At 44.1% G+C, this 25,518-nt stretch overlaps 1 protein-coding gene across 16 annotated transcripts in view; it reads left to right on the top strand.

The window, feature by feature from the left end:
- Positions 1-25,231, top strand: part of LOC116399904 (sideroflexin-5-like) — a 41,445-nt gene extending 16,214 nt beyond the window's left edge. The window contains exons 4-19 of one of the 16 annotated variants that reach the window (XM_031877372.1): positions 454-2,628; positions 4,234-4,405; positions 4,887-5,087; positions 10,747-10,815; positions 12,352-12,429; positions 12,589-12,615; positions 13,798-13,852; positions 14,344-14,369; positions 14,556-14,609; positions 15,487-15,543; positions 15,630-15,695; positions 16,592-16,682; positions 19,673-19,788; positions 19,872-19,957; positions 23,610-23,727; positions 24,858-25,231. In XM_031877372.1, coding sequence (XP_031733232.1) covers positions 454-2,628; positions 4,234-4,405; positions 4,887-5,087; positions 10,747-10,815; positions 12,352-12,429; positions 12,589-12,615; positions 13,798-13,852; positions 14,344-14,369; positions 14,556-14,609; positions 15,487-15,543; positions 15,630-15,695; positions 16,592-16,682; positions 19,673-19,788; positions 19,872-19,957; positions 23,610-23,727; positions 24,858-24,935 — 3,469 coding nt within the window. In that variant the 3' untranslated portion in view covers positions 24,936-25,231. The other 15 variants (XM_031877370.1, XM_031877369.1, XM_031877371.1 and 12 more) reach the window with 15 other exon arrangements.
- Positions 25,232-25,518: the final 287 nt, after the last annotated feature.

Below are 25,518 nucleotides of genomic sequence, written 5' to 3'. Positions count from 1 at the left end.
TTTAAAACAGGGTTTAAAAGGAATAAAAAGGGCAAAACATTGTGAATAAATTGTGTTAAACAAGAGCGACTCTGTTAAAATGTGTGATTACGATGTGACTTGAGACAGAAAAGCCTCCTGCAGGCCTGAGGTTGAGCTGTGTGAACTATCCACACTAATCAAGAGGACTGTGTGCCCTTCCTTTCACAGCCTGGTGGTGTCACCTAAACTAGAACCCAGCACTGACCCCCACCCACCACCCAGTCACCACCCCCCGGGTCCCCCCGTAGATCCCGCCCCTCCGGTTTCCCTGCTGCATCACACTAACCCTTTCTCCCACTCACAGACCCCACCGCCTCCCATAACCCCCTGCAACCCTTTCTTCTCTGTCCTCCAGCACAATCCTTTCTATGACGACCCGCTAACCCCTCAGCCCCTAAAACCTTCGCTGCCTCCTCTGCCCTATCTCTCCAGTTCCCGGCCCCCCATAGCTCAACTCTTTCCGCAGGCGGGTAACCCCACCCTGACTCACGACAACCCGCCCACAGAGGACGCCATCACCGGTACGGTTGCAAAGAGCGAAGCTGGGGAACGACCTCTTGAAGGGGAGAAACCTTTAAGCATGACGTTGCCTGGCCCTTTTGTGTGTGCCGTGGAGCTGAACCCGGACTCAGAGTGGGACGAATCCTTTGAAGCGTTTGCAGCTGGCAGGCTGCAGTCTCCTGAGGATCTAACCACAGACTGCAAAACACAGCAGAACACACCCGGCGATCATCCACTGGAACACTGCGCTGATAAAGGAGTATCACTACCTATAACGGATCCAAACGACACACTACATCGCCAACCTTGCACGGGATTTGCATCCGATGCACAAAAAGCCCTCGGCCAGGCAACCGGCACAAGTCATTTTGACACATTTGCACAATTCCTCGAGACAATCCCGGAGCACGCAAGCTTTGAGATTGACAACATCCCTTTGAGTAACACATCAGAACTGGATGCTGAAACTAATCAAGCTAACAGCGCTACTAACGCAAACGATTTAACCGACACTAATGGGCACCAGGCCCCCTGTCACTCCCCCTTTGTAAAGCTCAACAGCAGCTCCCCAGATCCCGGTTCTTCGGGTATCGGCAGTTCAGAAGCAGAAGAGGATTTCCTCTCCTGCCTCTCGTCTTATACAGACAAATACTCTGCATCCTCCTCCGAGGAAGCCGAGGCACAGCACTTTGAAAGCAACATCCTCTGCTTTGAGAAATCCTCTGATTCATCTGTTGTAAAGCACTCAGAATCAGAAGATGACATGACCGACAGGTCCACTGATCTGTCTTTAGCCGATGTAGCTCAGCACACTGTTATTCAGCACGGTGACGCTGATGAAGAGGCAGATCTCAGCGGTTTAGAGCGGTCATTGGCACAGCAGTCCCCAGTGCTTACGCATCAGCAGCCGGTGATCAATGCAAGTGAGGACGCTGGTACTCAGTCACCAAACCTTTCAAGCACTGACTTGTTACCAGAAATGCAGCCGGAATCCAAAGAATCTCTACAGTCTGACAACGAAAACGGAGAGAAATCCACAGGTGAAGGTCTGCAGGATGTCTGCACAGTGTTAAATGATTCCTCTGTATCTGTATGCGACACTACGGATATGATGACTTTTACGATTCCAGATGAGAAACTCTACTTCACACACCCATCAGTACACATCATAACCTCCTCCCCTGATGTGAGGCGGAGTTTGTTGGACTCGCCCATTGAGAGCACAGATGTAGGAGGGCAGGATGCAAGCCAGCGTTCCCCAATACCATTCGGGCTTCTTGGCGATTTCCTCAATGCCAGTCACATTGCGAACGGTCCCAGCCGAGACTTTGAGGACGCGCTGTTGCACACCCGGTTGTCCACTCAGAGCACCAGCAGCTTTTTCCCAAGCCTCTCTGTCAGCACAGACTCGCAGGATTACCAAACCTCCAGCGGCTCGGAGCCAAACGCGACGCTGCACTCTGCGAACTTGACGCTCTGCGGCGAGCTGAATGACACGCATACAACTGCTGAGGCTGCTTTGGGCCAAGAAGATTCCACCAATGAATGCAAGCCGCGTGACGAAGAAATCAAACAGAACGACCGATCTGGAGGATCCGTCTGCGGAGCTGAGGACAAGACGGCGACTCTCGAGTCAAGTTTCATGATGGCGGATGACTTCGGTTTCCTCCCCGCGGCATCTACGGACTCTTACGCGAGCTTTGATCTAAGGAAGCTCAACGAGGGAGGTGTGGAAAGTCAGCACGTGTTGTCGCTGAGTCCCGAGCCACAAAGTGCTACGCTACACCGCTCCCACTCTGAAGGCACACTGACACCTGCCTTTGACGAACTCCTCCTCCTGCCCTCCTTTGCGAGCGATCCCGGTGCGATACAAGAGTCCTCCTCGGCTCAGCCTGGCCCTCACCTCCCCTCTCTGACCTCCTTTGCTCCCTGTCTAACTCCTCAAAGCAATAGCTCCCCTTTCGCGCTCTGTTCCCTCCCGCTTCTTGCCAACGCTGCGGCGAGGTCACCACCCAGCACGGCGCGAGCTGCGGCGCCAAAGCCAATGCTTCAGGAGACGCCGCCTCCGCCGCCTCGGCAGCAGCAGGCAGCCAATCAGCAGAACAGGTGAGGTTGCACATGCTCGGTGCTCGGTGGACAGGAAGCACTTTTTCCGCACTTCCAGAAATGTCTATCCTGTCGACTCTTCAGTCTCCCTCTGCCGCTCTGCTTCCGCCTGCTTTTATTTTGTGCAGCAGACTCTCGAGGGGATTCTCCTTCGTGGTGTGACCTTCTCTTTTTCATCACTTTGATAACACACACACGCACACACACGGTATATACTGGTGTTAACAGGACTTCTCTGCAGGTGTCTTGTGTGTGTCCTGGCTCTGTGGTAGCGGGAAGGGAAACAGAGCCTCAGGCCAATTAGCAGTTATTATTTTGCCCTGAATCCTACCAGACACCCCTTCCTCCCAACACACACACACACACACACACACACACACACACTCACTAACGGCCCCTCCCAACAGGGCCAACTAGTGTTCTCACACAGCCACACTGTTTGCCAAAATCTCAACCAGAAACCAGGCAAAGAAGGTGTTGTTGTGTCACTGATAGCATTTCCTTTTCACCTTGGGGTAATAACATATTTAACACAATTCTACATGTTTGATTGCACCAACGCATGCAATTAAGTCTTTCAATTTTCACCAGTATTTCCTTTTAACGAGGGCTCTTACACACGTCTAACCTCCTTTTACTCTTTCTGGGGATTTTAAAAAGGTTGATCTGCAGCATCCAGGTCTGCCTGGAGGTCCAATGTGTTGTGCTCTAATAATGGCTAAAGCTACACTAGCTGGGTGTATGAGTGCAAGTCACTGCAGTAAGTAGTGAAGCGCTCTGATAGATGCTATGTTTCCTTGTTAAATGTAGGTCACTGACACAGGAAACTGTCTTCGTGTTATTGTAGAGTTGACCTGAACAGAGAGCTAGTTTCTGGTTGTTTGTCTTCGAAACTCGAACCAGCAAACAAATTCATTTAATTTAGTTTAATCATTTAATAGTGAGACAACATTTGAACTAAAGAGTGATTTGTTTTTTCTCACATCGTTTCATTTGAAGGACGATGAAGTGAAAGAATCTATTGTTTCACAAAGAAAATAAACAAACATTTGAGAAAAGTCAGAAGAAGTTAAGTTAAAGTATTTTTATCCATTTTTATGATCTTGAGACCCCTCAGAGTTATCTTGGAGTCCCTGAAACGTCCTTTAGCCAAGGTTGTGAATCTCTGCACATTTGAGTTTGAACCTAATTAATGAGAAAACATGCTGGTAGTTTGGTGGTATTTTAATACATTTAAATGCTAATTGGCACCGATTGTAAGTAACACCTAAAAGTATTATATCGTTAATTAATTAAAAGAAGCCTTCTATCACCCACAGCCACAAGCATGTTGAGTTTTATTTGAGCTAAAACTGTTTAATCGGCCATTTCAAGGATTTTACTCTGAAAATCACAAACTGTAAATTCAAGTCCTCTTAGTTAAATTAGTTTTAGATGCTAATTTCAGACACGTGGCTGAAAGATAATTGGCTTTTTTCACCATGAATCATGAGGAGCTTTGGACCTCCAGTACGACCACCAGAGTCTTCAATGTAAACCCAGAAGCCCCGGAGGAGGGACACCTGACCCTATACTGTGTGTGCTGCTTGTTGTCGTCCCCTCCAGCCCCCACCCAGTGAAGCCCCTGAGTACTGCCACACCGGCTGACGAGAAGCGGACTGAGGGCCGGTCAGTGCTGGCCACCGGCCTGGAGAAGCTCAAGTCCACCATCCACCCGGGGAGGAGCAGCCAGCTCAGCCAGCTTAGCGAGCAGGAGACGGACAGGAAGAAGGTAACGGTGAGTTATTGTATTAATAATGTGAAACATGCTGCCCTTCAGAGGCAAACAACAGGAACTATGTGTTGTGAGATTTAATGATCATGACTTGTGTTTAGTTTATGTACAATTTCAAACTGCATTTTAAATTACACTACAAAAAAACTATATTATTACTATACTAAATTCATATACATTATCTAAATGACACCTGATCTGTTTTAAGTACTAACAAAAGGCAGAAATGGCCTAGAGGTTAGAAATCAGCCCTGTTCATGAATGAGTTTGCATTTCCTGTTGGAAACCATCTTTCTTGGGATGAATCCTCAGGAGCACAGAGTTACATGTATTTAAATGATAATTAGCATGAGCAGCAAACGCCAATATAGCTGAACAGACAAACTCAATTGAATCAACAGGAAATCCACTGAGGAGACGTGACGCCACTCTTATCTTTGTTACACTCTCATTCCTCTTCCTGTCTGTCTGTCTCTGCCTTCAGTCCGTGACTGAGGGAGCGGGCTCGTACTACCACCTGAACCACCGTGAACTGGTCGCCCTGCTGGTGCAGCGGGAGGCCGACCTGGAGAGGCAGAAGGCGGAGTTTGAGCGTCAGAAACTTATGCTGGCTAAGCGGGAGGTGGAGCTGAGGAAGTTGAAGCCGCAGGTCAAAGACCTGGAGGACTACATTGACACGCTGCTGGTGAGCATCATGGAGCAGAAGCCCACTCTCCTGCAAGTGCGCTCCAAGTTAAAGTGACGGAGTGGCAGGAAAAGGTTTTCCTCGGCTCGGTTCACTCCGTCCTCCACAACAGCTCTTTAGTCTTTTCACTGCTATGCTGTCCTTTTTGATACAAACATGTCGGCACTGAGAGAGATGTCGAGGCCATGTTTTCCAGCCGGCATGCTTATCTGTGCTGAAGCGCGTCCTCGTTGAAGGCTTTGGTTCGGGCGGTTCTGAATGTAGCGGGTCCTCAGGTTGTTTTCAGGTCCACACAGCCAGTTGGTTTTGAGATGCTTCCATTTCCTAATTGTGGAAACAGTGATTCCTCCTTCTCACCTCACCTCACTTCTATCACCTTATCACAAGAGAAATGGTCGAGTGTCAGTCCACAACACTGAATATCCAACTCACTCCTCGCACCGCTTCTTCAAAAGCATTCTTTAGAAAGTGTTGCAGTCCAGAAAGGAGAGCGAACGACTTGGAGGGCCGCTCTGGTGCTTTTGCATGTTTCAGACCATTGACTACAAATTGCATACTTTAAATCAATGCTGGCCACTTCTGCAGCATACCGTCAGGCTTTAGATTGATTCTATACCTTGGAGGCAGCCATTGGTTTAGCTCCGTTTCAATGCAGCATGACGCTCAACTTGCAGAGACTTGAAACCTGCTCAAGACTAAAGATCTATCCGTGACCACTTGCTTTTATTTCATAGTTGTGTTCTGAAGGAAGTGATGCAGAGGTTCAGTTACCAGAGGACATCGCTGTCACCAGCCTGTCGGTCTGCAAATTTTGTTATTTTCATTTTCAATTAATCTGCAGATTATCTTCTTGATTAATGGATTATTCACTTGAGGTGACGTCTTCAGATTTCCTGTTTTGTCGGACCAACAGTTCAAAATCCCAAGAACTCCAGGAACAACTTAGTGCATGTTTATCGTCAACGTTTTTTAAAATTTGGACAGAGCCAGGCTAACTGTTCCCCCCCTGTTTTCAGTCTTAATGCTAAGCTAAGCTAATCGCCTCCCGGTTAATGATCCGTACTTGGAGTACAGATTTGAGAGTCGAATCTTCTCGTGTAGCGAATAACCGTCGAGATATTCCTGAAATGATCTGAAACCAATGGCTGCTTGGAAGGAAGGAAATGTATCAATAATCTTCAAGTACGCTTTGGAAAATAGTCTCATTATTTTATAGCGTATGCAATATTTGTTTAATGAGGTGAATTCATGCCAAACCACTCGTATGTTTCTAATACAGTAATGTATTTAATGACTTACGCCTCCTTCCTCCTGGTGTCTCTGTTGTTTTGGATTGACACTCTACAAATGTTCCCAAATGAATCTCGAGAGCTCTGACTCGTGTTTTTGGTGCGAGGGGTCAGCCCTGTCGCGTGCACATTACTGGGAACTGGATTGTAGCATCTGAATGTTCAAAAGTGTTCTTAGCCAGCAAGTGAATGGTTTTCTTTCATACGCACGATAAGGGCCGTTTATCTTTTGCTTGCTCTGCCTCCCCCCTCCTCCTCCTCCTCCTGCCTTTTTTCTTCGTTCTGTTCTTTGGGCATGTCTTGAAACTACCCATAATGCTCAGCCACATAAGCTAACTGATTCTTCTATGGGTATGTGTTATCAGGTGAAGACAGTATCACGATCAGCCATCACAGCTCCTCTGATCTCCTGCTTCTGCCTTCCTATCAACACAGCGCCACTGCTGACAAAATGCCTGCTAACGTGCCGCTTCTTGACTCCCCCCTCCCTCGGTGTCCGTGTGTCACATCCGCTTCTGCTCAAGCACGCACATCGCTCCTGCTTTCAGGTGTTACAAAGGGATATATACCGCATTTTACAGCATATATATATGCCGTGTTGAAATGCCAAATGCTGCCTTATTTTTGTTTTTGTTTTGACGTTGGTCAAGAATCTCGCACTTCATCTGACTTGTCGGGGCTGGAGGCAGGTTTGTGAAGAGGAGAAGCCATCTGTTCACTGAGAGAGAGTTCACTCCTTTTTTTTTTTTTTTTACTTCTTCTGATGCTTTGTTTTGATATTGTTTAGATCACTGCACAAAACTGAATTGTATGCATACCAATAGAAAATGAGCAGTAACAGTGATTTCCTGTGAAATGCCAAAAAAAAAAGCCTTGAAACTTAATCTATGGAGCGGATCGATTCACCACAAGGTATTCTGATGTGATGCCACTTTAAACAGCGTTTGTGGATGTTCTTGCACTACTTAATCGTCAGAACATAACTTTGCTGTACCCGTCTGTTGATATCGGTATAGTTAGGTCTACTTTACACCCTACTGCACTTTCTAATCGCTCTGTGATTTAAGCTTTGATCTAAGCTACTTCGACACCACAGCGATGATTTGCCAGTGAGCTTCCAGCAATCACGACCATCTCGTCATCTCTGTTCTGCGGTGCGATCGCAATACCAAGTGCATAGACGACTGTAGAGACATATTTAAATGTGACTCGGCACTTATGAAGCGCAGGAATAAGCGTCCATGTCTTCCATTTTCATTTGATTTTAAACTGTTTGTATTCTGAGTATGTAGCCGGTGGAATGTGCTTAAGGTAGTATGTGAGATTGGAAAGTTTACAATTCGTGACGCAATTCTGTTTCACAAATTTTGTATATTTAATAAAGAATATTTTGTGTTTCTTGCTCACCGTATGTTTGGTTGTAAATCTTTCTTTGGGGTGTGTTTGTGTCTTTCTTTGTTTACAGTGGATTTGCATTTAGGGTTTGTGTTTCTGATAGTTTGCTCTTTTTTCTTCTTCTTCGTATTAGCAAAAACAGATGTACAGATGTTTTAAATGTTATTTATAATTCTGTTTTCGACATCTTAACAGAAACACATTTGATAAAATGATAACCAAACCGAGCACTTTAATGTAATGGAAGCTGCAACCCGTACCCAGTTTTGTAGCTGCTTTTCTTACATCTAATATAACTTGTGAAAACAGTATTTAATACTTAAAATGTACCTTGTTTTTTAAGTGACGTATCTACAGTCACCGTGTATTCACACACAGGATAGGGTGAACTCATGTGCTCTATGTAAGGCTAAATATACTGTTCATTCTTAAAGTAAGAGCACCAGCATGTGTCTCCCATCATACATGTTGAGGTTTTATTAGGTGTTTATAGGATGTAACTCCCCCGACATTAAAAGCCCCCATATTCCAGGGAGTAATGCATCATTTCCAAATAAATACTACACATACTATAACTGTCATGAATGTGAGGGGTTCATCTTAATTTGTCCAACCCCTGCACATTGTACTACTACTGACTTTAATCCAGAAGCACCACTAGAGGGCTATGTTCTACTCTTTAAACCCAAACGCCTTCCTTCAGTGCTTCCACCGATATAACTCAGAACGTCTCTTTCAGTCTGCTGCGCTCCAGACTGACGCTTAACGCCTTGACTTCTCTTTTAAAACACCGTCAACAAAGCGTGTTCCGCTGGGAAGTGTAGTCCGCTAAACAAATGTTCAAACCACATCCTGTTGCGCAATGCAGCCCGGAAAAACTACATTACCCCTAATGCAACCTGGCCACTGAACGGCTAAACGCTGCATGAACAGCTCGACAGCTTGTAGTTTCATGAAGTGGTGAGCTATCGTGCAGCAGAAGCGCGCTGCTGTAGATGTGTGTTGTTTCTGTGCAGCAGCATGTCTGAATATGTCACATTCCAGCATGGCAAGCCACGTTTCGACCAGGTACTTTTATCTTTAAACACAACTCTTTGGTGAAAGTTTGCCACTTTACTTCATATGTGCACACTTCAAGCACCAGGCTTGTTTGTTTGTCTTTCGTTCAACAGACTTGTACACATCCGAGTGTGAAGCACTAGTTTGTGGAGCTCCAGCTCCTGCAAACTAGTGCTGTAACTCTTAAAACGTGCACGTTGAAAGCTCGGCAGTGATCGAGCTTATGGTCAATGTTCACTTACTCTGGACTCTGACCGGACTGTCAACATGGAGCATTCTACACGCACACGCGCGCGCACGCACGCACACGCACGCTTTTCTTCTGAGTATGTTGAGGCTTATACTGACTCAGATTTACTTTAGGTCTCATATAACGTGTGACTACTCGAGTAACTTAGTAAACATTCGAGGTACTTGTACTCTACTTGAGTATTTCCATTTTAAGCACCTTTATGCTTCTATTCCACCATATCTCACAGGCAGATCTTGTACTTTTTACTCCACTATATTTCTCCAAATTTTGTGATTTTTCTGTCGAATTTTAATTGTTATAAACTTAATGATTTCTTCCATCAGTTTATCAAAAGGATTCAAATGGACCTTATTAAGGGAAGGTGATGTTGTCATGTAGTAGGAAAAGCACAAGTGAAATTGATAATGTCTCCGCACCATTAAGTGTGATGCAGCATCATTAATAGTATAGAATACCTTAAATACCTTTTATTAAAAAACCTCGGATTACCTGTCATAACTTTATGAAAGTGCAATTTTAAGCAACCCTTTGATTGTAAATACTATAATAAGCCAATGATAAATACATTACATAAATAAATGCTGGAGCTCCAGACCTTTGCAGTATTTGCATTGTTAAGTGAGAGTTGTTTGCATATAATTTTAAGTTTCCTCTTAAAAATATGAAAGTAGTGCATTGATATATTCATGGCATAGACTGTGAAATTAACACGTGTTCAAAACATAAAACACATTCATGATCAATAATAAAATGCACAAATATTAGACCAAAAATATTAATGTACATGAGCGTGATCAGTGTTACTCTGAAATGTAGTATTTCTATAGGACGTAGGATGACCAGTGACTATTATTAACCTGATCTAGATCAGGTTACATCATCTGACGGGTCACAGAATACAGCGTCACACCGATGAGCTCAGGTAAGACATGTCCCCTCTCTCCCACTGCTCACCAGTGTTGGCTCAGACTGGTCAAGTTGGAGTGGCACTGGTGAATAATTTAATTAAAAAGATAAGAAACTATTCCCTCATGCCGTGTTTTTACCAACCGTCCATATGTTCAGGGTGTCACGAGGCACAGCAGTGAGTCAGATACCAGACTTTCATTCAAATTAGCAGTTAGTGTAATTAAATTGAAGTTCGGGGAGGGAGGGCGGGGGCCTCTCGGTGCTGCGTGGTGTGTTGCTTTATCTCCGAAATTATTCCTTATGCTCGGTTATGAATAAATGATGGAAAGGTATTTCTGGCACAGTCATTATAGAAATTAATTGCAAATAGTGTGAGTGGATTCGGGTCCCGAAAAGATGCAGATAGGAAAGAGTTTGTCTGAGGTCTTAATGAGGCAGCTCCACCTGGTGTGTTGGAACAGCTGGCGCGCTGTAAAACCACTGTTTACTGGCTGACAGCTGGAATCTCTGCCTCTCTTTGCTCAAAGGCACAATCCAGAGTCAGCCTGCTTATTTCAGCATTCTATTTGTCCTGTATAGTGGAGAGAAAGGTTTCCCAAACGTTCCCGACTCCAGTATTCCAGTGAATACACATTGAAAACACAGACTTAAAGACCACACTTTGCATTAAATATCTTTGGTTTATGTCTCGCTGTTAATGATGTTTAGGTAATAGATATTGTTTGTATGATGTATTTTCTTCTCCTTCTCTTAGAACACATTCTTTGGTCGGTTCAGGCACTTCCTGGACGTGATTGACCCCAGCACACTCTTCGTGACAGAGGTACACAAACTCATTTATTATATGGATTTGGTCTGATGAATCATAGTCTCATCTGTTTTTAAGTTAAAGTTGTAACAGTAATGTTTCTGAAGAAGATGACCAACCCTGGCTTTATTGACACATTCAGGAAGAGGTCTCTTCTGCTCTGGAGGTTCTCAGTTCATCAGAGTGCTGCTCTTCTGATCCATAGCTATCTTGTGCTTCACATTTGAGGGATTGTAGGGAGATAGCTGCAGACTTTGGGAGTATGACTTTTAAAATAGTGAAGTTTATTTAGTCACAAGTTTGTCATTAGATGACTTTACCATTTGTACATCACACAGACCCTCTGTCCTCTGATCTAAAACAAAGAAACAGGAGAAACCTCAGAGTACAGAACAGAGGAGAGATGTCTCGTCCAGCACAGACAGACGTGCAGTAGATGTGCGTCCGAGTAGAGCTAGCAGTGATAGAACTACAAGTACTAGAAACAACTGAATAACAGAACTACAAAATACAGAAACTATGAAGAAACATAAAGTTCTACTAAGGGTTCTGTAATGCCGCATATAAAGATGCCATCACGGTAAAGCAATTTTAACACGGAGGTCTGGGAAACTGGCAAAACTCCAGTTTTAATCCAGTAAGAGAAGAGAGCACAGTAATGAAGCATGAAAGAACACAGAGCCAGTATTTACTGTCCAGAGATGATGGAAGGGAACCTTAAAGACAATGGATTTGACGGAGTAATTCAATTCCTAAAATGTCCATTTTAACTTGAGTGATTTGTTAACACACTTAAGGATTCTCTGTAACCGGGAGCACAGCTGAGATCGGACCTCTTCTGGCCACGGACGCCGCCTTCTCTGGTCTTTCTGTCCTCATATTCCTCCAGGTCTTTGTTGTGTTTTGGTCAGTTTGTTCATGGAGTCATCAGTGCTCTGGTGCTCTGGGTAATGAAGCTGTTAGCGAGCTCTTTGGTGACAGTAATAGCGGCAGTGGCTCCTGGGATGTGATGAGGTGTGGACATGTGGGGCAGCTGTGAGGGGTGGAGAGTGTGTACGCTCACACACACACACACACCCTGCTGAGCCAGGCGTAGCCCTAACTTGCCCCTAATGACGAGAGTGGAACAAGGATGGCCATGATTTTGCATACGATCGCGCACACACACACACAATCTCATGTGCGCACAGGCAAAAGTGCACACCTAACACTAACGCACACAAATGTGGGGAAAGGAACGTGCACGTACACACACACACACACACACACACACACATACAGATGGCAAGATCATTAGAACAAATTGGGCCACATGATCTTGTATTTGGCTCAGCATTAGACAACGATCACTCCACAGTAAGCTGCTCAGTACTCTTCAGGAAACTCATTTGTCAACTGCAAATCAGCATGAAAGTTTTAGTGAAACACGATTATCATGCATTGAGCCGTGTGGCTTCAAGAGTAGAATATAAAGAAACAGCTCTCAGCCTCCAGGACAGACCTCCTCCCTCCCTCACCTTTTACTGACTTCTATCTGTCTGGTCTCATCAGAAACGTCTGCAGGAGTCTGTGGAGCTGCTCGACCGCTTCAAACAAGGAACTCTGCCGGCGGGAGTGACAGATGCTCAGGTGAAGACACAACAACTTGAGTTGACATTAACATTAATCAAAGCGTGTTGATTGGTCGACAGAAGGGTTAAAGAACCAGGTGTTTGTGAAGCATTTAAAGGTTGGTGCTTACAAGTGAAAGTTTTTCTTCCCATGAAAGATGTTTATTTGTTTCTACAGCTTTGGCAAGCTCAGAAAATAAAGCAGGTAAGATGTTTCTCTCTCATTCATTCCCTTCTTGTCTCTCTTCTCACTAACGTACACATCTTCTACAATCTTCTATCTTCCCTGGTTGTTATGCTGTCGTGGATTGGCCAACAAAACTTATACCAGACTTTAAACCTAACGTCAAAACATCCCAAACATGATGAGGAAGACTGTGGCTCAGTGCGAAGAGCGTGTCGCTCTTTAACCATCAGTTTGGTGGTTTGGTCCTCAGCTCCTACTGTGTCCGCATGTTGAGGAGTCCTCATGGGAGGCGGTGTGTTGTTTTTATATTCATAGTAAAGGTTAACAAACATACCGTAGATTGGACAACAAACTGAAAAACGCAACATTAAAAACAGGCTTTAATGATGAAGTTATAGAAATGACTCAGACGCTGAAGTGGCGTTAAGTCCAGTGCTCATGAGCAGTAAGAGCTTCCACAGACGTGTGACTCACTGAACTGCAGGTGCAGTTAGTCAAAGCAACAGAAAATGATTGACAGTAACATGTAAACAGCAACAGTTATAAAGCTGGTGTTTATGACTCATCTAAAGAAAACATAATGATTTTAAATGATTATGTTTTTAACTGAGTTGTCTTTTAACAGAGTATGAAATTGAGTTCTGTGCTCTTTATAGCTTTAGCTTATGTTATTGTTGCATGATCTGATTATAAGCTCTAAATACTGATGCAAATACACCCACATCTCCCCCAGCATGCACTAGGAGTTAAAGATGATTATGCTGGAATGTGTTGGACCACATATTGAAGTATAGTCCCCGACTACGATGACGTGTCACTGGGTCCTACACAGTACGAGTATGCAGAACCAAGAAGGCCCCCATCAGCTCCACCCATGAACCCTCCAAATAAACTCCAACGTGAACCTGATCACAAGTTGTCACTTCATGCCTTAATGCATTGAGACGCACTGATACTAAGTACATCAACACACAATACAATTCATTTCATGCGAGGGAACTGTAATACTTTTTAGAAAGTTGCCCAATATCTAGATGTTCACATTGAAGGGATGAAAACGATGAACTAATAAGTAAGTGAAGTATAATCCTTTGTTGCTCCAAGCTCGCAGCAAAACTCTCTTCCTGATGAATTTGAACTGAATTAACCCAAATCAGTGCTCATCATCGTGTGATACTAATAACTCTGCTCTTTCTACAGGCCATCATCCACCCTGACACGGGGGAGAAGGTCCTCATGCCCTTTCGGATGTCAGGTACAGTGGCTTGGTGTGGAAGCCTCGGGGGAAGTGGGATCTAGGGGCTTGTTATGTGGTCCAACACGGCGGCCTCGTTCACCCTGGGAACTGTCACGGCTCAACGGGGGACTTCAGGTTGTCTCGGGCCTGAAAAAGGTCACGCTCAGCTGGGCGCTGATTAAAACCTCTCTCCCACGGTGACGGGGAAGTTCTCGAAGCTCTTGGAAGAAGCAAACACAAGTATTCTGGTCCGGTCCCAAAGCACCTTTTTTCTGCAGGGCAGTTTTGAAGTGTCACGGAGAGGGAGGAGAGAGAAGGAAGGAGGCAGGAGAATTTGATGAATAGTCCTGGACCCAAGCTCTGCAGAGATCAGAGTCTTATTGTACAGACAAGGGAAGAGAACCAGAGCTGTGTGCTTCTAAAGATCTTTAAATCTGGCAACAGAAAACCTCAAAATAAAAGCGAACCATTATGAATGTAAGATGATGAACAGACTCTTTCTTTAACAGGGTTTATCCCCTTTGGCACACCAGTGGTAAGACTCTTCCTCCTCATACAGTATTTCAGTGATGTAATCCAGTCGTCATATTTCTTGTAATTACTCTAAAATGTAGAAGGCTTCATAGAAGGTCATCCACACATATTGTACGCTTTCATAAGAATATTAAAGATATCTGTTATTGTTAACAGTCTATTATTTAGTAATTGTGTCTTCGTGCAGGTTGTTGGCCTCCTTCTACCAAATCAAACATTGGTGTCGACGATCTTCTGGCAGGTAAAGACCGACTTCTTGACCTGTAATCCTCATCGATCTTATCAAGACATCTTTTCAATGTCACGTACAGTGTGTAGGATTTAGTGGCATCCAGCAGTGACTGAATCCCCCTTCACTCCACTTTCCCTTTTCAAGAGAACGTAACGTAATCAAACGCAGTGGAAGTGCCGTTGGCCTCGCTCACAGGCCGGTCTCACCGTAACAACACTGCTTTAGGAGCAGAAGTCCGACTGAAGAGGACCTGCTCCCTCTGGAGACTCACTCTGAGATCACTGAAACACTATGATTTTCAGCTTCAGGTGTTTATACACAAATGAAAGCTAAGTTCTGAATATTATATTCATTTTCTGCCCCGGAAATGCTGCACACTGGCTCTTTAAAATGAACCAATAGAAATACTGCTGCTTTGAGACAAAGGCTGTCATCGTCTCATTTCTACAGTAATATTTAAAATCATTAAACTCGGGGATCAACTACATGCTTTCTCCAGAACGTTCGGCGTCTCTCTCCTCTTTAGACGGCGGTGACGTTCAGTTGAAAGCTCGGGGAAATGCTAGGAAATGACTTTTAAGCTTCAAATATGTGTACCATCCACTATGGACTCACTAGGATATCTAGTGGAGCTGAACAGCTGAGGAGGCAGGTGGTGGGCATGTTGTGGAAGGGACGAGGACATTGTGTACTTGTTTCTTTGCTGCTGTACGAGCATTTTTATGTTTTACTTCTGCATTTGTGTATTCCATATATATTCCCATTTGCTTACATTAATTAACCAGACAGGGACTTAACAATGTTGTAAATGCTAAATGTAGCAGCTGTAATCACAGAGTAATATCAGCACATCTACTAACAAGCTCCTCTTCTTCTCCTCCTACAGTGGTTAAACCAGAGTCACAATGCCTGCGTGAACTACTGCAACCGCAACGCCTCCAAGGTTCTGTAGTTGACACAGTCCCATTTTGACGCACAGAGCTGCATGAAATGTGTTCATATTGTAATTTGACTCATTTTTCACGGCAGCCGGCTCCAATTTCCAGATTCTTCCAGGGATACCTCGGTGCAGTGACCAGCGCGGTGTCCATTGCTGTGAGTTCCCTTAATGCTTCTGCTCTGACTGAATGGTCCCTGTGACTGCAAAGAGGCGAAGTCATCGCGCAACAATAGCTGAGTCACCTATTGATCCACGCTTTCTGTTACACCAGGGACAGACCAATATGTCAGCAGGATATTGATGATTGCAAGTTGAACCACATAAAGAGTCTTGATATACCGGTATAACCATGTTATTTAAAAATGAAATATTGTTTCCCACCCTGACAGGAAAAGATTTTTAGAGTCAAACACCCAATATTTTCAATTGATTTGACAGGAAAATGGCGAAATTCAAGCATAAACCTTTGAATACCAGCCATCACAATACCCTCATCAGTTGAACCTTTTTTTCTTACCTTTTTTTGTCATCAAAGACTCGAATGTCAAACGAGTGTAACAGGCGTTCACACACCTGCCTGACTCAGCACTCAGTGTGGACGCAGGGCTCAACCCGAGCCAATTACTGGTCCCGCTGGGCGCTCACCCGGCTGCTGCTCTCAGGCTTCACAACGTCAACAAGCACAGAAAAAAAAAAACCGCGGGGTGTCTGGAGGGCGGAACGACGGGCGGGGGCTGGAGCTCTCCAATTAAACGTCCGCTCTGGTGACGACCCCCCGCCGGCCCGGGGAGGGCCGGAGGCTGGAGTAGCATGATGGGGTGTTATCTGAGAGCTTAGCTTCTTGACTACAGCACTCTGTAGGGTGTTCACATACAGTTCTGTATTTAACTCTTTATCTTCACTTCTCTCCTAATCATACCGTTTCTGACAAAAGCATGCGTGTTCTTTGCGTCAGTGCTGAAAGACTCAAATAGTAAATCCATTTGTGTACCTTGGCTTTCTAACACACAGCCAGTGGCTGATGTATCGTGTGCGTCTGGTTTTCCTTCAGGTCGGGTTGAACTTGTTAATCCAGAAGGCCAGTCGCTTCAGCCCAACTACCAGGCTCTTGGTGCAGAGGTTCATCCCCTTCCCAGCAGTGGGTAAGTTCAAAGAGCTCACTGAACGGGACGGACGGGGAGCCCAGTTCTGAATGAGTGTATGTTTGAGTTCACAGTAATGAACTCAATGCTCATAAGGAGACCAGAGCTTCTCCATGCTTCAGATAAAACCTCCATCATTTCTGCTTGAAATTGTCTGTCAATACTTTATTGTGTTTTTTTCAATTATTTAAATGTGTGAATAAGTCCGTTTCTAATGTTATTTCATGGCTGAAGCGCAAACTGCTTTAGTGTGCTGAAGTCAGGGTTAGCCTAGCTTTAGGTTAGCATGTGAACTACTGCATGTTAGCATGCTGTGTATATAAGACTTTGGTCATTGGTGTTTTTGAGGTATCTTGTCATGAACTGATGAAAAGTCAGGGCAAAGAATTACTTCCTGTTTTCATGATGTAAAAAATGAAAGAAAACTTGAGACCGAATATAAATCTTCAGATTGAGAATGAGCTCCTTCTTATCCTTAATGTTGACGAGTAGCTTTTTTAAAGCTGTTGTGTGATCATCATAACTGGCCGTGTGAGAACCACTCCGTTCCTCTCCGTGCGTCCTCCCTGCGGGGCTGTGAGCTCTCTTTGTCAGACGTGTGTGAAGCCTCAAAGCTGATTTTCATGCCACTCACCCGCAGACACACACCCAGGGGTATAGACCCGTGTCCCAGAATGCTGCTGGCTCATAATTAAATTGTTTGCCCCCCCCCTCTCTTACCATGGCGGTTCTTTTAATTAAATCAACAGGTTTCTACAGAGCAGCCTTTGCCTGGTAATTGGCTGCTTGTTAGAACTCTGCTGCCGCAAACAAATTGGATAATTACCCCTAAAGTGGCGTCTATGTCAAGGCCTCATCTACCTGATTTATGTTTGTTCATTGTTGTTGCTGTTGTTGTTTTGGTCGGGCCATATATAAGGTAATTAAAATGGCTAATTGAAGCAGGCGAAAGTAAAGTGCTGTTTGGATTTTCCCCCGCTCCATTTTGTTTGCTTACTTAAGGCTAGATGTATTTGTAATAACCTAATCAAGCGGCAGCCTGTCATTCAATTAGATTATGAAGACCTTAACCGGAGGGAAAGACACGCCGCTAGAAAGGTATGGGGATAATTTGTTGTCGTTTGAAGGTATTAATCATGATTTAATTATTATTAATATTTCCGTAATTATGTGGAAAGTCCTTTAGTGCATTCCCAGTATACCACGAGGTATTAGACGGCAATTAGAATGTACATAAATGTAATTATTTTAAATAGTTACAAATTACAGCCAGATATTTAAGCATTGAGCTGCTCAGACTTGGCAATAATTGATTCACTTTTATAATTACTTTGATGCCTTTTATTAATTTAGTTACAATTGAGTTTTTTTGTTTGACCTGTTTGCTGTAGTTTGTGTTATTCGTTGCTAAAATCCCGCTGTCTGTCCCTCTGTTAATTGGTGCGGATAATAAAAAGACATCCCTTGTAGGTAGAAAGAGCTGTTTGCTCAGTCAATTGAATTCCCCTCACAGAGCGCCCTGCAGCCGCGCGTAGAGATAACTCCCAACGCTGTTGTCTTAAATTAAAAAGGCTCGCGGCGACACCACTAAACTCTCTAAAATGACTTTTTCTTATTCCTATTAGAGTCAAGGAGAAAGGTCCATCTGTATTAACATACATTTGGGTTCACTTTGGCTCTCGTGAATAAATCACAGGCAGACAACACTGCTGTTAACTGCTGTGTGCTGACCCATCGGTCACCTTGGTCACGCTGCTCGTTGCTGATTCGACCGACTTAAGACAGAAGCTCAGCGTTCAGTTTGTGGATTGTGGCGCACGTGACTTAGTGATGAAGGCTTTTCAGTGAGTAGAGCCAGGAGAGCTGCACTGACTTCTAAAAGAACACTCAATGACATAAAATGTACCATATTTTCATCACAGTTTAAATTGTCTTTTATGTCTAAAAGATATCATTTTCTAATGAAGGCAAGAGAGGACATCGGCAAAGCTCATTTCTTGGATATTGTGTCCTGATCATAATATAAAGTTTACAGGTTAGCAGCTCTGTGAGACTTTGAGCATCATGCTAACATCATGACAATGCCAACATGCTCACAATGACAACAATAGCACGCTCGTGTTTAACAGGTGCGATTTGCCTCCTTAGCTACAAAGCTAATGTTGCTAGCAGTAGAGCGCTACATGTTTTGTCGAGCTGTTTTTCTGCGATGATGTAAAAACGCCTTCAGACGTCGTTTCTCAGCAACAAGATACAAAATGTCTTTCCAACACAACACCAAGAACTCGCTTTGCGCCTGTTTGCTTCAAAGCAAAATTCAGGGTCAGGAGAATAGGAACCGGTCATTGCGCTACATTGTTTTCACCAGCGTGTTAGCATGCTAACATTTGCTAATTAGCACTAAACCCATTTGTTTTGAAGCTATTTGGTCACAAGCCAACATGTTGGACAAAATAAAAGATGTGAAGATGCTGCTTGAGGTTATTAAAGATGCCGAGGAGAAGATGAATGTGTGCAGCACATCTGAGGAAACAGCCTACTTGTTATCACAACCGCACAACTTCTTTGAACTGTGAAACCCGTTTTCACATGATAATGAAATAAGTAGTTGGTCAACTCAAAACAGAGAATATTTTGTCTTCATCTTGGTAATTATAATAATTATATAATTAATGCAGGAAACAAAAAACTTCTGAAATTCTGAAATTATTCTCATGAAAAGAAATGCATCCTCTCCATCCTTCCATAAAGTTCCTGTTCAACCAGTCTGATGATGTTAGCACTCATTCTTGCAGTGCCTACCACAGTACCCTTGAGCAAGGAACTGAACCTCTTCCTGCTCCAACGACACTTTCCAGGCTGCCTGATCTTAAACCTCAGCCGGAAAGTGAAAAGACAATTTCCTCATTTGTGAGCTAATAAAGAATGTCAACTTCCTCAAGGTGAGACTCTTCACTTTCATTTTTAAAAGCCTTCTCGCCTCCCGACAGCGACTGCAAACGTCTGCAACGTGGTGCTCATGAGACACTCCGAGCTGTCGGAGGGCATCAGCGTGCTCGACGACAACGGGAATGTGGTGGGAACGTCGAAAGTGGCCGCCAGGCATGTACGTAGCTTTATAAAAAACCTGATGTGAAATCTTCAGCTGCAGCTTTGTTGGTTTACGAAGCGTCTCTTTGTTTGTGACAGGCTCTTGTAGAAACGGCTCTGACCAGAGTGGTCCTACCCATGCCCATCCTGATGCTCCCTCCCATCATCATGGCTGCGCTGGAAAAGTAAGAGACTGCATTGTGTTATTTATCTTTCATGAACTGGTCACTTCTCTCCAAAGCAATGAGCTTGTTTGGCTTCTACGAAGAGATCTAAGACGGATTGTGGGAAGCAAACCTTTAGCGAGAGGAGGAAACCACATCCTCATTTTACATTTTAATGACATTTGAATCATGTTTGAAACGCGCTCAACGTTGTTTACTCGAATATGCAGCCTGGGATCAATACTGGTGTATTTTAAAGACTTCAGTTGGTGCTATTTGGTCTTTTTATGAGATGTAGTTCCAATACAAATATCGACTATAGCCAGAGTTATACTTAAGCGTAATAATCATACGGTTCTTGTTTTAGTGTCACTTTAAAGAGGTCATTGCTTTGTAGTTTTACAGCCTCTATTGCCACAGAGACAACATGAAATAGTGACACTCAGTTTAGACTGTAACTGATAAACAACAGGAACAATATACCTGAAGATGAGCCGCTTCTGCTTCTGGTCATAATGGCTTTAAGTCCTCAGACAGTTGTCTCCCTTAACTGGTCTATCTTCCCCTGGATGTCCTGCTGATTCAGTTTCTGTAGGTGGCGTCCTTTTCTTTATCCATTCAGCCATTGAGACTTCTGCCTGCTTCAAGTGCATGCATCACTCGATGTGGGCAGAAGCATATTTTCACAGGAAAAAGAGACCAAGACGTGGTGTTCTGATATAATACAAGTTAGATTAAGTAGACATTAGAATGACCCCTAATTAAATGATAATGCAGAAATGGAGAATAAAATCATCAATATTTCAGAGTCTCAGATTCCTTCATCCAGAACCTCCTCCACCACAGAGATTCAGTGATGTGTGATTTGACCGTAATGATGTCTTAATGATGCAATGTGTTTTTACGGACGTCCTGTGATCGATGGCCCGACTGTAACTGCGGTGTGCCGAGGAATGCGGCCATCTTTGTAAGTCCTTGACGGCACTTGTCCCGACCGCTCCGAGCAGGCGGGCCGGCTGCCCAGGTGTGTTTGGGATTCCTGGCAGCTGCATGACTGAGCGGGAAGAGAGAGAGAGACCGAGCAGGGGAGTGCGAGGTGGACCGGTGGTTGCAGCTCAGCGTTCCTCTATGTCGGCTTCACTGGCTCTCAATGGAGCGAGAACAAGGGGACAGAGACGGCTCCCTGCGTGGCCCCTCCGTGATGGATTACACTGCTGAGAGCAGATTCAAGGCAGTGACAGCATGTTCTGTCCTTCATCTGCTTCTCTAGCTGTGAGAGGGTGCACACCCATAAGTACATTCAACACTTCTATTTGTTTTTGGGAGTCTTGAGCTTCATTCAGGCCTTCCTGCACTGAGAACCTCCATTTCAGCCTGAATATGCAGGTATAAGGATGTGGGGCTGAGCTCACACCGTAAGAGCTGCAGAAGGACTGCAGAGAAACTCTCTCTCTGCAGTCCAATTATATGGAAATACAGGTGATCGTGTGATGATGTTTTATGTCAGAATAACAATAAATAATGTGTATATTTTCTGGAAACTTGATAGAGAAGCTGTTTAGAAATAAAAACAACAACAACATGGGAATGTGTGTTTAGGCCAATGAAGCACATTGAAGAGCGTCGAGGCGCTTCATCACTTTAATGCAAAAACATCACCAGAAGTAGACCTCAAAAGTATTTTAAATTCTGCATTGTTTATATTCATGTTAACTAACTTTCAGTTTTCTTCTTCCTTACTTTAGCTGCTGCGTTAATACGTAGCCTTGTGTTTTACTTCCATATTGGTGGAATAGCATGAAACGTGAATCTCTTTGCTGTGTGTGACCTCGACTCCGTGCACAACATCCATGTAAACCAGGACCCACTGGTGTGAGAGCGTTGCTCCGTACGTTACTCGTGGCCAGATCCTCCACACGGTAACTTTAGTGTTGTGAACTCTTGAACCGTTAACTGTTGAATAATAACTAAGAATTCCAACAATAGCTTCTTCCGCTGCTGACAGAGAAACGCCCTCTGGCTTTTATTTAATTCCGTTGCATGTTCATGTTCATCACCCCCCACCTTCTTCTCAAGGTGTTTGTTTAGTGTCAAAATGAGAAACCTGCTTTACAGTTTATTGTTCCTCTTTACAAGCCTCTGTATCCACGGTGCAGCTGGCTCTGCAGGAGTAGAAAGTGAACAAAAGGTAAAATAATAATGTTCAGAAAGCACCATATTTAATGCTTTGTTCTTCCCTGACGTTCATTTGTGGCCTTCGTGCAAACGCAACTATATTTAATCACTATTAATTATTTTTAGTCAGGAAAATGCGTTGCCCCGAGTAGAACCTCTACGGCTGCCGTGGCTTTGTGACTTTATAAATGAATGTTTGGTGACGGTCACTATGATAACGTAGTGTTGTATCTGTATGTGGCAGAGACTCAAGTCAGCAGGGATATTCCATTAATTGGTCTTCTCGTGGCGACAGGGCGGCTCAGTGGCGGTGTTACAGGTTCATGTAAACAGTGAAACCGGGTACGACCTCAACCAGAAGATGGCCAGCAGCCAGCTTATTCAGTGCATGTTCACGCAGACAGGATTGCGTGAAATTGTGTCATTAATTTTGGATAATTTTTCACCTGATTTTCAAACTTGTGCCCAAACCGTCCCCCATCACTCTCAAACCTCACAACTTTTCTCCCATTGACTTTTCTCTTTGTAACCCAGTTCTACGGTGTGTGTGTGTGTGTGTGTGTGTGTGTGTGTAGCCTAATTAAACCATAGAAGCCATATGTGTTAATGAGCTCCCTCATTAGGCAGTAGCTCTCCTCGTTAGGGGGAGAGGCGGCGCTGGTGGAGGAAAGATGGAGCGGCTCTTTCTCAAGCTCCTGCTGAGTTCACTGTCCCGCTCACTGAAGAGGGGATTATCCTACAGAGGGCAGCGGGGGGGAGGAGGAATATGGGCTGAGACCACAAATATATTTTTGGAGATGGGTCTTTAAAACGTCCTTAAAAAGTCGGTTTTGTTCAAAACGCGACTTTTATAATTGATGGTAATGTGTTTTCTAAAGTGTTTAGAATTCTGAAGAAATGATAATAAAAGCAAAGATGAGGAGAGTTTGGTAATACAATGTAATGGTGTAACTGTGTAGTGGTGTTGGTTCTGGAGCTCAATGTTCCTGAACAGAAACCTCTGAATCTGTGATTGAATAGCAGCTTATTATTTGATAATAACTTCGTTTAACTTCCGATCCACAGGAGATGTACCGTTCTCACTTCATACTGTGCTGTCTGTCTGACAGAGGGTTAATAATAATGAAGATATCGGGGGTTGTTTCTGATTTGCAGGATGTAATGTTGCTGTGACATAAAATCTGTTTATCTGCAAAACCCCGACTTAGATGTTTCTTCCTTCTGTATTTAAATGGAGGGCATACGTTGCCTAGATTTGTCACTTCCTGTTGTTGCATGTTTTGTGCCAGGAAGTGCCTGAAATATGTTGTTCACAAACCGGTTGAATTGCCAGCGTTTATTCCTGTTAACTGAACTGTATTTTCACATTTAAAACGGTTACTTTAACTCCTGCTTTTTGAACATGTTGGTATCTGTATAAAGTCTTTGTGGAAGATGCATTCTATCACCGGCGTACGTTAACCGTCAGGTAAATAAAGTCTCCTCTGTGTCCCACCAGGCTTCCTCTCCTGCAGAGACGGCGGAGACTCGTCCTGCCCGTCCACAGTCTGGTGTGCCTCGCCGCCTTCGGCCTGGCTCTGCCTCTCGCCATCAGTCTCTTCCCACAGATGTCCCAGGTACGTCCTCCCAAAACTCTTTCTGGTCCACTTAGGGACATGTCTTTCCTCTGAGATACAATAAAACATCATATGATGAAGGGTTTTATGTAGTTACACAAGCCTTTACAGCTGATTCAAATGTTTGAGTCAAACTTTGCATGAACAGAAACCAGAGTTTGGTAATAGTGTTCTTGTCCTCTTTATCTCATCTGAGATAAGTGCCAGACCGTTGTAAATGTGAAAGCTTTCATTAACCGTGTATAGCTGTAACCAGTATTGTGTTAAATCATTTGAACGTATAGATTATGATTTTATCAGATGCCCCCCCCCTGTATGTATGATATGATACACCGAGTCCTCTGAGACGTAACCTCTCTGGCATGATGTGCCCAGGCCCTTCCTTCACTGATGCCATCCCGGCTCGCTGGCTGAGACCTAACTCCAGCCTTGTTGCCTCCGTGTGTCGTTCTACTTGTGAAATGACTCTGGAGTGGTCTCTCTCTCTCTCTTTGTCTTCCCTCTGCCAAATGACTCGCTGACACAAGCCAGCCAGCTCTGGCTTTAGAAATGTGTAGGATTTAATTACCGCTGGAGAAAGCTCAGACAGCCATATGGTAGAAAAGCTTCAGACATATGTGTTGCCAACAGTCCTGTGAAAAGCTACCTCCCGCTCCACAGAGGGGCCTGTTTTTCTCTCACAAGTCTTTTTTGCACTTTCGCAAAGATATCGGGTGAAAAAAAAAAAGAAATCCCTAAAAAGCAACATGAATGCGCTGCTCCCCTCGGACCCCCTGCCTACTCGATTTGTCCCACTTCCCCGTTTCACACCTACCAAGATGTCTGATTGGGATTCTGCCTCCGACTCCAACAGCCATCTGTCTCTGGTTCAAATATTAGGAGACGCAAACCTCAAATTAGACCTTCATCTGCCAAATTGGCTCTTTTTGCACATTAGTAGTAAACACAGAACATTTAAAGCCTTTAAGAATTATTTAGCTACAAATGAAACGGTTTCAAATCTTTGAGCAGCGGCTGGTGTAGAAGTGTACGGATGCATCTACAGCGTACGCACGCAGTAAGTATTTGATATCTGACGAGGGTTTCTCTCTGCACTGTTGACCTTTCTTATTCTGCTTCCATCCCCACAGATCAGTGTGAGTCAGCTGGAGCCGGAGATCGCAATGGCAACAGATTGTAAGATCGTGACATACAATAAAGGCCTGTGAGTGATCTCTGCAGCCCGACACATGAAGACCCCCCCCCCGCTTATCATGGTTCAAATCACCCTGAAGCTTCCAGAGACTGAATCCTGGTAAACTTGGCTGTGAAAAGTTAGCATACGTTTACAGAGAAAGGCAGAATGCATGTTGTTTACGCCAAGACGTTGCTTGTTAAATAAGCAGCAACACATGATGACATACTGCGATACTGGAAAATATCTTATTGACACCTCAGACAGTAGTATCACTGTTATAACATGGACCCAATAACTGAGCCCTCTAAAGGATGCATGGAGATGCTCTGCCTGGTGTCTGTCTTTATTGTTCACAATGAGCAGGCAATACACTGGAGATGAATATGAACAAACATGAAGAATTAGTGGATTAAGGGGAGACGCTGGTGAACAGGTTAAAGGTTTCAACTCAGAGATACAGCCATGAAACTTCCCCCGTTGATTACTTGCATCAGTGCAATTATTTTTTGAATTACATGTTTTCTGAAATGGCATGTTTTAAAGAAATGATGCATTAACTTTTCAAATATGTGCTAATTTTCATACATTTCCAGACCAGAAATGTGAACATTGGA

Source organism: Anarrhichthys ocellatus, unplaced genomic scaffold, assembly GCF_004355925.1.
Source record: "Anarrhichthys ocellatus isolate YVR2014 unplaced genomic scaffold, GSC_Weel_1.0 scaffold135, whole genome shotgun sequence".
NCBI lineage: Eukaryota > Metazoa > Chordata > Actinopteri > Perciformes > Anarhichadidae > Anarrhichthys > Anarrhichthys ocellatus.
Note: the sequence above shows the minus strand (reverse complement) of the source record. Positions and strands in the feature narration are given on the sequence as shown.